The sequence below is a fragment of the Nothoprocta perdicaria genome, unplaced genomic scaffold, assembly GCF_003342845.1.
Source record: "Nothoprocta perdicaria isolate Ctin4 unplaced genomic scaffold, notPer1 scaffold_13, whole genome shotgun sequence".
In the NCBI taxonomy this organism is placed as follows: domain Eukaryota; kingdom Metazoa; phylum Chordata; class Aves; order Tinamiformes; family Tinamidae; genus Nothoprocta; species Nothoprocta perdicaria.
Window position 1 is genome coordinate 1,500,103 of NW_020454427.1, and position 13,280 is coordinate 1,513,382.

General features: G+C 41.7%; 1 protein-coding gene across 1 annotated transcript; it reads left to right on the top strand.

Annotated features, from left to right (window-relative positions):
• Nucleotides 1–501: 501 nt before the first annotated feature.
• NIPAL1 (NIPA like domain containing 1) lies at nucleotides 502–9,849 on the top strand. Its single transcript, XM_026033623.1, has 6 exons — nucleotides 502–806; nucleotides 3,399–3,691; nucleotides 4,057–4,113; nucleotides 4,720–4,810; nucleotides 6,407–6,567; nucleotides 8,857–9,849. Exons 1-6 carry the CDS (start codon nucleotides 502–504, stop codon nucleotides 9,486–9,488), a joined length of 1,539 nt encoding a protein of 512 aa, XP_025889408.1. The 3' UTR covers nucleotides 9,489–9,849.
• Nucleotides 9,850–13,280: the final 3,431 nt, after the last annotated feature.

Below are 13,280 nucleotides of genomic sequence, written 5' to 3' on the forward strand. Positions count from 1 at the left end.
GAGGGGGGCGCCGGTCCCGCCGCGCCGGGGCTGCCCTGGCGGGCGGCGCTGGCACCGCAGCCCCGCGCGCGGGAAGCCGCCCGGACCAACACCAACCCAATAACATCATATTCACCCYCACTTTTTCTTGTTTTTTCCTTAAAAGGCGAGGCTCTCTCCTCAGCACCTTTCYGTGGCACTTTCCCGAGCGCAGGGTGCCGAGGAACAGCCACCCGTTTCTTGTGCTCCCGGCTGCCTTGGCTTGGCAGGGATGGGTTGGTGGCTGCTTGGTGCCCCGGGAAGCTCCTGCTCTCCAAAACTGGCCCTTGTCACCAAACGCGTCGCTTTGCAGGGGATGTTAGCCCAGTCTGGAGCCACACGGGGTGCTMCCGCTGAAGCACCGCGGGGTGTGATAGCCCTGGAGTCCATGCGAGACCCGTTCTGAGGAGCAACCTGCCCATCCGCACCCCWTCTTGGTGGATGATATTTAGGTGTTTGAGACGCGTTTCGCAGAGCTGGGCAATGGCCGGAGCRCTCTGGCAGTGGCAGCCCTGGCTCGGAGCGGTGCGTGTCGCCGCGGGCCCTGAGTCACCGCTCGCAGTATCTGTTTCCGCAAGGAGGGGTTGTGGCTGTGGTGGCGCGTTTGCGTTTGGATTTATTGACACTCCAGCGCCGGGAGGCGAAACTCGCCTGGGTGCAGAAACGGGGCGCCATGCAGCCCAGCAGCTTCCTCGGCTCTTTGTCACCATCCTCCCTCCTGCCACCCTTAACCCCAAGCCGTCACCGAGGGGCAATAAAGCCACAGTCGCTCTGTCGGCTCCTTTGGTGTAGGAAGTGACATCTCCGTGCATGCACCACACGATTAAAAATACTAGATAATCTCTTGGTATGACAAACATAATCCTTCCTTAGTGTTTTCATCTCTTTTTCTTTTCTAATATTGAAGAAATTCAAACTGGAGRTAAAGCTTTTGCTTATAATACCTAATTCCTGCTACTGCCCTTCCTGTTACACCTAAGGCTTTCTTCTTCTATTATGCACGTGCATTTACAAGCATTTGTTGTGAGGCAGCTCCCTTCAAGCGTATTCAGCTCACTCTGTGACAACACAGATAATTCCGCATTTGAGGCTTTAAAAAAAGGGACAAGAACCGGGGAAAAAAAAATCTACAACGAGCAACCTAGAGCAGCAGCGGGACTTGCTGAAGCCAAAACACAGAAGGGGAGTTTGGTGGGACAACCTGGGGACGAGGCTGCTGCTAAACCTCAAAGCAAAAGTGGAAAGAGGAGGCATCTGAGAGGAGAATTTCAGCCCTGCTGATAAGGGAGGACCTCTGTGAGCATGTGTGAGTGTGACTTATCGAATGCCTCAGCTTGAAGGTCTGTCTTACCTAATACAGGCTTATTTTTTCAATGCGATAGCCGGAGACTTTCTGAAAAAAAAAAACCCCAGCATTATCCCTTTTTTACAGAGGACACAGCTGAATCATTCTTATATTCTGTATCCAAATGAAAAATCAAGGATTAAGAGCAAAGGCATTTAATTCTGTGGCAACGTCACCATTCTTTTGCCTTTCCCTTTGTGTGTTAGCTAAGAGAGAGTTCTAGGTTTAAATGACTTGTTCTTTTTCTTTTGCAAAGTAAAATTTCACAAGTGTGTGCACACTTTTATTAAGACTGTAAAAATTCTTCAGATATTTAAAATACCTTCAGTGATAAATGCAAATCTCTCTGTTTTTACATTATCCTATTACAGCCTCTTGAAGTGGTAAGATGGCAAAATGCTATCCCATGTGCCATGCAAAAGTAATTACACTTTGCAGATGAAAATTATAATCTGAARTTGCTTTACCACTGCATGCAGAGATAACCATCTGGTAGAGCCCTCTTGACAAAGTCAGGCTTAGCAGTACAAAACAAGTCCTGTTAAACTGAAACTCTCTTGTCAAACAAGGAAGTGTGATTGCACAACCTGAAAATAAGGTGATAACTAACATTTGTTGTACCTCGTGTGGACAGGACAACCGAGAGCAACTGTTCCTTGGTTCCTTACTTGTAAATACCAGCAAGCAAGATGCAACCATTTGTATCAGCTTTGTCAGCTGCAAATCAAGATATACTGTCAGAGTTTAAACTGTATTTATTACTATATATACTGAAATATTCCTCCTCAACAGCATTTTGGGAATCCAAGGTCACTTATTGTTGTGTAGTAAAGTAATTCTGGTAGAACATTAATATTTCCCTTGCTTGGATATGCATAGACTGAGACCCGTTCTTTTCTACCCCATCTCCAAACTTTTGTTTTTCCCTCTTTAGTTGGGGAGGTGGCAGGGGGGAAAAAGGCCCATGTGTTACAGATGGTGCAATGCAGCAGGATGAATCCTTTGTGTGTCATTTTAATTACAGGGGAGACATGGAAAACAAAGTTGTCTTGCATCAAGTCTTCTACATGAATCACTAGGGACAGGGATTTCGTACTTCAGYATCAGCTCTTTGCTATTTTATTGCATCCTAGGAATAAATGCTTTCTTTCCGAAAAGGCAGTTCTCAAGAGCTCTTTCAGGTGGATTTGGAGATGGGCACTGCTGCTCCCAGCCCAGCTTGAGAAACTGTGAAGCTTCCTGCATTAGCTGCTGGAAGCCACGTGGCAGCATTGGTGTTCTCCCATCCATTTTTTCCTCATGCAAAATAACTACATGCTTTGTTTCACAAATGCCACACTTCCTTTAAAAACCGTCCTGGCTAGTTCCAATGGTGCCATCCCTGCAGGCTGCTGTAGTACTGATGCTGGTGAGGTTTGGCTGACTAGAAACCTGTAGCTTTGAYGTTAGCTCAGCATCCCTGTGCCCTGCACCACTTTGCAGGGGGAGCCACAGGATGGTCCCTTGCCAAGGGGGTCCTCCTCCATTTACAGGTTGTTTGGGTTAAATAAAAGTTATTGTGACTTGTAATGAGGCCTCCACCTTAAACAATGGGTTGATTAAGATCTGTCTCACATGGTTGCTTAAGCATTTTTAATAAAACATGTGAGTACCCATATGCAACAAGAGTTTGCTGGCTGTATAGAGCRTTTTATTCTTTATCTGTCAGCCCTAGACCTCTGTTACAAATGTAAAAACAGAAGCCTGGAGCAGTAGGAGGTTCACCCAGTCCACAAATGGATGTATGTTTGTGTTTTGGGATGTGCTCTTTGCACAGTGCCACAGAACAATTTCTTTTTGAGCTTTCAGGTTATCCTTTAGGATTACACGTGGAATTTTGTATTGACAATAATATTCCATGAGGCCTTCCTTAGCATTGCCCTAAAGGCTTGTCTGAGGCGGTGCAGTATGAAACACGGAGTTTGTGTGTGAGTGACAGGGCTGGTTCTTCACCCCAGGACCTGGTGGGGAAGGGGAGCTCGTGTCACCCCTGAAGGAGCCGTGTGTGCCAYGTGTCCCCTTCCCTCCTGGCAGGCGCCGTGCTGCCCTTGGCGTGCGGCGCCGCGCACCGCGCGTGGTGCCGGGTCGTCAACATGTCGGCGCCGCGCGCCTCCCTCCTCTCCGCCGCCAACGGCACAGCGCAGAGCGCCGCGGCCGCCGGCAGCGCCGCGGGCCGGCTCTACGGCGGCCTCGCGTTGGCYGTGGGCTCCAGCGTCTTCATCGGCGCCAGCTTCATCCTGAAGAAGAAGGGCCTGCTGAGACTGGCCACCAAAGGAGTCGCCAGAGCAGGTAAGCCGGCCGGAGACGGAAACGCAGGATTAGGTCTCTGCACGTAGTCGCAAGGACTGGGGTGCCCACATTCTTAGGGATGGATATAGCATATTTTCCGGCCTCAGCAGCAATCTTCACCAGCTTTCCTCTTTCGTTTAGTACTTTTCCTCCATGTATATTTATCAAATATTGGTTTCTATAAGTAGAGCGCTTAAGAAAAATATCGGTCGAAACCAAGCTAATATCGGTGTCACATCCAGCTAATATGTTATTTTAGTGTATGGTTTACTTAAACTGTTTACTGGAAATGTGAAGCTGTAATATTGCTTATTATAATAAAGCGMATTTTTCGTCTAAACTGAGATTTTATTCTCCCCTGTCAGGACAGGGTGGATATGCTTATTTGAAGGAATGGCTTTGGTGGGCTGGATTGCTGTCAAGTAAGTCACCTCTTTCAAACTACGTTACTAGTATGTATAAACTATTTTAAATAGATTCATTACATTTTTTTTTCATTCTTCTTCTCACCTAAAAGGAATTTCATCACAATTACCTTTATGTCAAAAGCCATTCTGATATCTCAGGTCTCAAGTACTTTGTTTGCTCTTCAGAGCTCTCTGCAGAATAGCACTTTTCTTTAATATCCAGTCAAAAGCAGCAGAGCTGAAGCCCCGTCGTGCTCCTGGGTGCTATTCCTTCTGCAAAGGTGCTGCAGTGGCAGAGTTGTTCTGTGACATTGGCATTATCATTGAAGTTACGCTGTAATATATAGCACTAAGGGAAAAGGATTTAACTTGCTTCTGTCTTTGGTTTTATTATAGGCAGAAGGGGTAATGATGATGCTTTTGAAAGCAAACTGTGCACATTTAATGTAGAGAAAATATGATATTTGAAAAAGCATAATATAGAAAAAGATTGATATTTTCTACCATATCTGCATTCCTATTATTGTCATTTCTAGCATACAAACTATTTACAACAGTATTCTTTTTGTCTCCACTGTCCCCTTCAGCCCAGCCTCAATCTGAATGTGTTTTCTTTTGCAGTGGGATTGGGAGAAGCTGCCAACTTTGCTGCCTACGCCTTTGCCCCTGCAACCTTAGTTACTCCCTTGGGTGCACTGAGTGTGCTTATCAGGTTAGTACAAAGTGGAAGCAAACATCTAAAACGAATCATTTGCAGTTTGAAGGGCATTTTGAGGTATTATGTCTTTGACTGAAAGCAGAGAATTGTAATAAAATAAAAGAGCAAGTCTAAAGGATGATTTTTGCTTTTGGTGGAAAGTTCCTTGTTAATATCCTGGGTAGAGGGAATGGAAAGTGTTGTTCCAAAGACTCACATACTCTTTCCCAACAACCTTGCATATCTATTATAAGCTATTTATTACCAGCACGTACCAGATGCACTGCTGCTCTGTAGCGGTAGAAGACTGTAAATTATCCCATTCTAGAACATGTAGAGGGCTAAAGCTTTCCTAAAAAATCCTTTAGCTATAACAAGACTAAGGTACATTTAAACATTTGATATGTATTTTGGGTTCCCTTTTGTTCTTCCTTTTTCAAGTTCTTCAGGAAAGAGGGCAATAATTTTAATATCCATGGTTAAAATTTGTGGGGGGATTTGTTTTTGTCTTGTGAACACCTTTCAAACACTCACTAACTCAAACATACGAAGAAATAAATGATTCCCAAATACTTGGACAAATGCACAAACAAGGATTACACTAACAGCTAACTTTCTGGAAAATAATTTCTTATGAATATTGAATTATTATAATTTAAATGTAAACATATTGTTTTGAAGAATATAGTTTCAAACACCATGCTTCATGTAATATACTAAATTAGGCAGTATTTTTAAACTGCTTGTATTTAAAAAAAGGCTTGTAATAAAAAAACTGTTATGAAGACATATTTTTTTTGAAAATAAAGCAAGTGTAATTCAGTCACCTGCAGATATACTGTGACTGGTGTGTAGGTAGCTGCACACTCATGGGCTGCTGCTTCTCAAAACAGGCCGAGGTTCAACTGCCTCCCCTTTGATGTGGGTAGCGATCTTCCAACTTTCATGAAAATGAGAATTTGTGAGAACTCGGTATCAGCAAGATCTCTGCCCTCCTGCAAAACTGCACTGTAATTTCATCGATGAGTTGAAAAAATATATTTGTGAATTTGTTTTTCTGTGAGTTTCTGCCTGTGGTGAAGCCTGCTCCTGGGCCTGAAGCTGTGCAGTTGCTGGCTAATGAGCCACACCACAAGGCAACCTCATTCACACCATATTGTCCTCAGGTGCAAGAACTTGAGGAAGGGGTTGAGGAATTGCTTCCTAAACTCCCTTGCCGGCCTTGTAGTGTCAAATGAAACGGTTAAGCCTTTTGTTTTCTTTTTTATTTTTTCCTTCTGTCAAAATTAGCCTCTCCTGTGGTTAACTTAGAGGTGTGTGAGGCTGCTGTGTGAGCAATGCACATCTCTTACTGAGGATCCATAGATAATGAGAAATTTCTCTAGCARTTCTGACCTTTACCACCTGGATGGGAAGGATCAGAGTCATCAACCTTCCTCCTCACAGATCTTAAAACTGCAGGGAAGTAGAAGAGTTTGATTATTTCAGGCTGGTTTCGCATAGAGCCAGATTCACAACAGGCTCTGGATTGTCACCATGCCATGCAGGCACGTTCCTAACATCTCACACGGCTGGTGGAGCTGAACCTCGTGTTTGTGTTTTGGCCAACAGCGCAATACTCTCCTCTTACTTCTTAAACGAGACACTGAATATCCAYGGGAAGCTGGGCTGTGTGCTGAGCGTGCTGGGGTCTACAGTCATGGTTATCCATGCGCCCGAGGAGCAGGAGGTCACCTCGCTGGGCGAGATGGAAGTAAAGCTGCAAGATCCAGGTCTGTAGATCTAACCTGCCCTATTTCATGCAAAACTCTGTATGGGAGACCTGTGAGCGCTCTTACCTCACTGGACCTGCTTGTGAGAGAGTGAACTGAACTGAACTTGGTGATTGCCATTGAATTATGGTGTTGTTTGGTAAGAAATGGAGTTTAATATTTCTGTAACTGCTTTCTTTACCTATATTTATGTTCTGGATATGACTGCRAGCAGGGTTTTATATACAGACACTAAGAATCCCTATGCAAATAGGAACTTGGTTTTATTTATTTATTTACTTTTAGGCATATGTACATGTATATCCTCACTCTCTGCACTTACCAGTGATGCTGCATTAGCAAGAGTAATGGCAGATGGGCAGTGTTAGGTGAAGGAAATCATATTGTGATGCCTAACAGCTCCTGTAAGCTGCTTTGCCAAGGAAGCAACAGGTAGTACATGCATGTACTGTAGGTTGCATGATTGTGATTGTAGAAACTGCCAAAGTCTACCTCCTTCAACGTCCAAATGTTCTTGGAATACACAGAATTAAAGATACTGCCTTGATTCATTAAGGTTTTATTTATAACCTGTGCCTTTACAGTCCCACCTTGGGTAGATTACGTAGTTAATATTTACAACGTCCCCGCAAAGCACAATGTCGGAATGTTCTTAATGATCTTATAATGGTCGGTGCAGATTCTCAAAGAACTGTATGGAGAGTTACCTGTATCTTTAATAAAAACCAGCAAATACAAGAATGAAACTTTAAAATATATATTCATTGTTACAGTCGAATATTTTCCAGTGTATGGCATGCARTCTGCTAAGTACTATGTAGTAGAATTTAAAGATCAGCATGCTGCTTAATACATGTATGGCGACTGCAATCTCCTGCAATATTTATCTAGATATTTAAAATACACTTAACTATATATTTATTATAAAAGAAGTATGTTTAATATTATTTATTCATTGTATAAGGACCTTTGAGGGAAGATTTMTCTCTGAATGCCTCTAGACAAACTCTTTGTCCCCATATGTTTTGCTGTACTCAGAATGGAGAAGAGCAGGGGCTCCTGCATGCTGCGTGCCTAAGGAGAGGATCAGAAAGGAAGTAGTACAGTAATCTTCTGAGCTTCTGACCTCAGTTAGAGAGGGAATTACTTCAGTTTTCCTTTCCCACCTGTAATAATAATTTACTGATGCGTGGGACGCCTTGAGATTAGTTAACTCTTTTCACAGACTTTGAGCTGGCAGTTTTTGCTTGCAAATACTGGCTAATGAAAAGTGCAAACACTATCAAAGTTCCAGCTGGAAGCATATAGGTCCYTTGGGAACAGCTCCAAGAGCTTAGCAGGATCCCAGACAGGAAGGTCCCAGCTGCTGAGCTTTCTTGGGATGATTCTGCCCAGAGCCCACAATCCCCCAAAACAGTATAAACAGAGAGCTTCTGTGTGAGCACTGTATCATGTTTACGAAGGATACAGGCTTAAGAGTGGTACCTCTTCTATGGCTTCTTGTAGATTATTTGGCTAAGAAAGTATGTGCTATTTCTTCCTGCCCTTTYAACCTTGCAGGGTGATGAAAAGCTCCAGAATCCAAGTTATCTCCACTTTAAACAGATAACAACTTTCAGTTACCTTCACCCTTAGCCTTCACTYAACTCCATTTGAGTTGCTGTCTAGCTCTGAGTTCTGCTTAGAGCCCTGTTCTGAGTTCTCTGAGTATCAGGGTGTTCATATCAAATGCAGCTAATCTCTGCAGGTCATAGGGTGCATATCAAAAGCAAAAGCATGGCTGAGAAAGGGGGAACTTTGCCTGGGGAAGTGCAGCTTAGGACAAAATGAGGCTCATCATCCAGCCAGGTTAATCTCTAGGGATCATTTGTGATTGTTGAGTCCGTAGTTATGTAATTTTTTTTAATATATTGTTGTGTGTTGATGTGCTTTTCTCAAAGGCTCTGTACTTGCCCTTTCAAGGGGATGAGAGCCATTCTTTAATGAAAAAAGAACAACTTTTACCTGGAGATTGAAGACACCATTGCTATTTCATCCATCTCACCAAACATTTTCTCTTTCTTTATAGTGAGTCAGTACTAGCAGTCCAATAAAATATGTAGCTGCCATAAATATTTTAAATAAACAATTTGAATTAATTCACTGGAAGTGTTGAATGGGTCGAGGTGCAATGAACTTGTGCTACGGTACATAGAGAAGTATTAGAGAAATAGAATGTTTTTTATCATGTGCTTGAATATAGTTTGACATTCTYATGTTTATTACTCTTCTATTTCCTCTTTCACACAGTGTTTGTCACATTTGCTGTTGTCACAACAGCCRTCGCTCTTGTGCTGATATTTATTGTGGCTCCAAAGAGAGGTCAGACAAATATATTGATCTACATTTTAATTTGTTCACTCATTGGTGCCTTCTCTGTCTCATCTGTCAAAGGCCTGGGCATTGCCATCAAACAAATGCTGCAGGGGAAGCCAGTTTATCGACATCCATTGGTTTACATTTTGGTGGGAATCTTAGTGCTCTCGGTCAGCACTCAGATCAACTACCTCAACAAAGCGYTGGACACGTTCAACACGTCTCTGGTAACCCCTATTTATTACGTGTGCTTCACCACCACAGTGGTCACGTGCTCCATCATCCTCTTCAAGGAGTGGAACAGCATGGACCCYGGGGACATCGTTGGCACCCTGAGCGGGTTCTGCACTATCATCATAGGCATTTTTTTCTTGCACGCTTTCAAAAATATTAACATCACCTGGAAGCAGCTGATGTCCACGGTTGTAAAGGAACCTTCATTGCCAAGCCATGAAGGTGACTGCTGTCATACCTTGCTGGAGAACATGGAAAGCCCAACTTCGGCACATGAGGAGGACAATGTGTTATGCAGGCAAGRAAGCTCTCAAGCAACTTTTCCTCAGTGAAGGACTAGGAAGTGCAGGCTCAGGCTGCCTGAGTTCCTCAGGACCCTTTGCCTTTCAGAAGTCCTCTGGAAGGCCACCTGTGGAGTGAGTTACGTGTGGGATACCTTCCCTGTGCCACGAAAAGCAGCCAGCTCTTGGTAGAAAWGAATGAAAAGGATTGGGAATGAACAGGACGGACACAAGCCCAATGTGGTTTCAGCATCAGGCAATAAATAGGTCTGTCTAATTTCTAGATATAACAACTGCTGGGAATTTTAAAATTAAAAGTTATATTCTTAGATATATTTACAGTGTGCAAATTTTCCATCACGGTAAAAGATAATGTCCGTGCTGAAATAACAAGCAGTCTATTATCTTAGTAATGGCCTTGATATTTCAAGTTCTATAGACATATATAGATAGATATCTATAAAAGGTCATTGCCAAGCAAGCTTGTTGCTGTTCTACCTGAAGGATATTCACTGGAGATATAATATGAAGAAAATGCTGTCTAATCGTTTTGGCTTTTAGTGACAAATTTTATGTAAGGCTTTTCTGTTTGTTTTTGTTTACTTTTGAGTGCCAATGACCTTTGCAGCTGTGTTGCACAAAAGGCTACGAGATGTGGTTCTCAATAACTAGTCTCCTTCAAACCCTTTTTTCGATAACAAAGTTATCATTTTTATTCTAGGAATATTTCCCTCTCCAAGTCCCTGAATACAAATGTACATTTTTAATTCRAAACTATGACCAAGTTACTATTTAAAAAAAAAAAAAAAGCTGTTTCTAGGCCTGAAAACAGTTGCTGTTCACTTCTAAAACACTACCTAAGATGAAAGAATACTTTATTCAAAGRCAGCAAACCAATATTCGCGGTTAATAATTTCTTCTCTCTTTATATTACTCCAAAGCAGAGGCAGATAATTCATTTATTTTGGTGTTTTCCCCTAAATACTTCAATCCATACATCAGAACCTCATTAAGCTTTTTTTTTTTTTCTCTTTTTCTAGAAGCAGCCCAATGTTTCTTGATAGCAAAAGAGTCCTGTTCCTCTATATATTGGTATGAAAGCAGAATTCACTTCCAAACAGTGCTCTACTTCTAAAAATAATGGGTAAAGGAAGGGCTGCAAACAGTAGTTGAGAAATACTGAAACGTTACAGTAACTGTTTTTCTTTGGCTTTTCTGAAATGAATATTCACCTCTAATAGATGTTTTATCTCTTAATCTTAATATTACTCGAAGATTTATATCTGTACAACTGTTTATTCCTCAGTTGTGGTCACTAATCTCTCTCTCCTAAAACTCTGCACAAGCCACGTGTTACTCATCACCATCCCCTTACCCCTTTATGAGCAAGAAAGCTGCTTTGGCAGCCAGGTGTGTGGGTCATAACGAGCTCATCAGCAAGTCAGTTATTTCCACATGTCAGGGTTTCCAAATGTGAGCTCAGCAACTTTATCAGAGGATGCCAGCATGAAAGAAAAAAATAAAGCTGGCTTGATCAAGAATGAATGTGAACGAGTCAAGATTCATATGCAAACGGGAACCTTTTTATAACGAAGGCTGCACATTCCTAACTTGCAAAGAGGGAAATAAAAGTGTAGGAGGTAGAAGTGTCCTCCAGGTGGGTACAGAATTGTTCTCCTGTGAATTAGGAGTGAAAACTCCTAATTGCCTTGCAAGAGCCAAATGGTTGCTGCAGATATTTTTATGTTCATTGTGCAAAGTGTAATATTGATGGCTGAGCTCATGAATTTAATTTTGAAAGATGTCTGTGAAACGTTTCTCCTGTTGCTTGCGTTTCGCCCATTCTGATCATGTTTCAAAAACACGATCATGTTTTTTAGCGTTTGCTGAGTGTTTGCTTACTAGACAGTAACGCTCAAGGTGCTAAATTAAAACATTTTCTGAATTTTTACATTTTTACACACACACACACACACGAAAAAAAAAAACCACCAACTCCCATTTTCCTGGGGGCATGTATCTGAAAATGTGACAAAAAGAGTATAGGCAGCCCTTGACCTTTATAGAAGGTATGCAGATGACTTTGCCAACATAACAGTGCAGCAAGTGGCAGCAGTTATATCTCATCKAAAGCAGACACTTTCACATTTCAAAACTGTTCTTGCCTTGCAAATACATTAACAATGTAGTGCATTCAGGTGGAGATCGTGTTTCAGCTTTCCGAGTGGTGAGACAGAAGGCAATGCTAGATTACTAAATGCAAGTGTTAAAGATGCTCCATAAATTGGAGGACAAGGCAAAATATAAATTATAGTGTCATGTCTTCATAGGTAATGTGAAAAATACTTCAGTTCTATTGGTCAAATCCAAGATACAAACACTTTGGAATTAAAGGAAGGTGATAATGTGACTAAATGCAACTTTGTTTATGAAACTCATTTTGTTTTTTGCAGTGTGAATTACTCATAATTTATAGAATAACTGAAGAGGACAATATTGACCGACCCTAAAAAGACAAAGGGAAATCATTTGGCAAAGCTGGTGCCCATAGTATTTGCTTATGCAGTTACCAATTTTGTGTGACTGAAGGGATTTTTGGTAGGAAAGAGTAACCAGTCCAATTCTTATGTGGATATGCACTGGCTTTTTTACAGATAGTATTTAGTAGTATTGCCTTTTTTTTTTTTGACAGGGACATGGGCTTTTTYCATGCATACTACTGTCATTTAACTTATACCAAGCAATAATTTTGTACTTCCTACTGGACTTGCATGTAAAATAACCTTTGCAGGGCAAATAGTGTGATTTTTCTTATGAGTTTCAGTAAATCAAAGTTAAAGCTTATTTTTTATGCTACCTATAATGCTAAGAAATAAATTATTGATTTCTTTTTGTATACACTAACATTTGCTATAAGAGATGTTATTTTTGAAAATGTTTATACTTACTAATTTGGAGTAATTTTAATTCCTTAATGAAATTATACTCTTATTGTAATAAAGTATTCATGGACTGAGTTCTAAATGAATTCATGTTCTTTTCTTGTTGCTTTTGATTGTTTTTACGGAGGAAAAGCAATAAAAGCCATGCTGCTGGTAAGCATTTAAATGCTGTCCAGTGGATCTGAAGTGAATAACCTGGTTTCAGTCGCCTGTATGTGACTGTTGGTCATTCTAGATGAACATGACTCTCTAGCTGATAACCTGGCAGCTCGTGTGCATCTCAGCTGGTCATGATCATACAAAAGCAGTAGTAGCTTTTGAGTTTGTAAAGATAAATGTTCTACTCTCCCAAAAAAGCTAAGGGCGGAACTGTTGCATCCTTTCAGTTAGCTGAGGAGTCTATAATGGGGCTGGAGGAAGAGTGAGAGGTTTGGGATCCTCGGAGATGGTGACTCGGCTTTGCCAGGATGTGCTGCTGTTAGCTGGGTCGTGCATCAGTCTCAACAAGGAACAGGTAATGCTGATGGTTAAACTAGCTGTTGGAACACATGCATGTTGGGGGACAAAAATAATGGGTTTGAAACTCCAAAAGCCAATTCCTTAGCAAATTCTGTTTTTTATAATGCCCATAGTCAGTGGAATGGATTTTGGCAAGCGTTCAGGTTTTCCGGGCAGCAATATGAAGGATACTATTCAGAGTTATTGGAGGCATTACAAAAGCAGGGGAGTGGTTAAGGGCTAGAACCAAGAAAACCTCACACACAACACATCATTGCTAACCAAACTCCGACTTTTAAATACTGATATAAAGCCACRTTGGCAGCTTCTCACTACCACAGCACCTCAGGGCAAGTGGGCAATTAAATTAATTATGTAGCAATGCTGATTAAATGTGAATAGG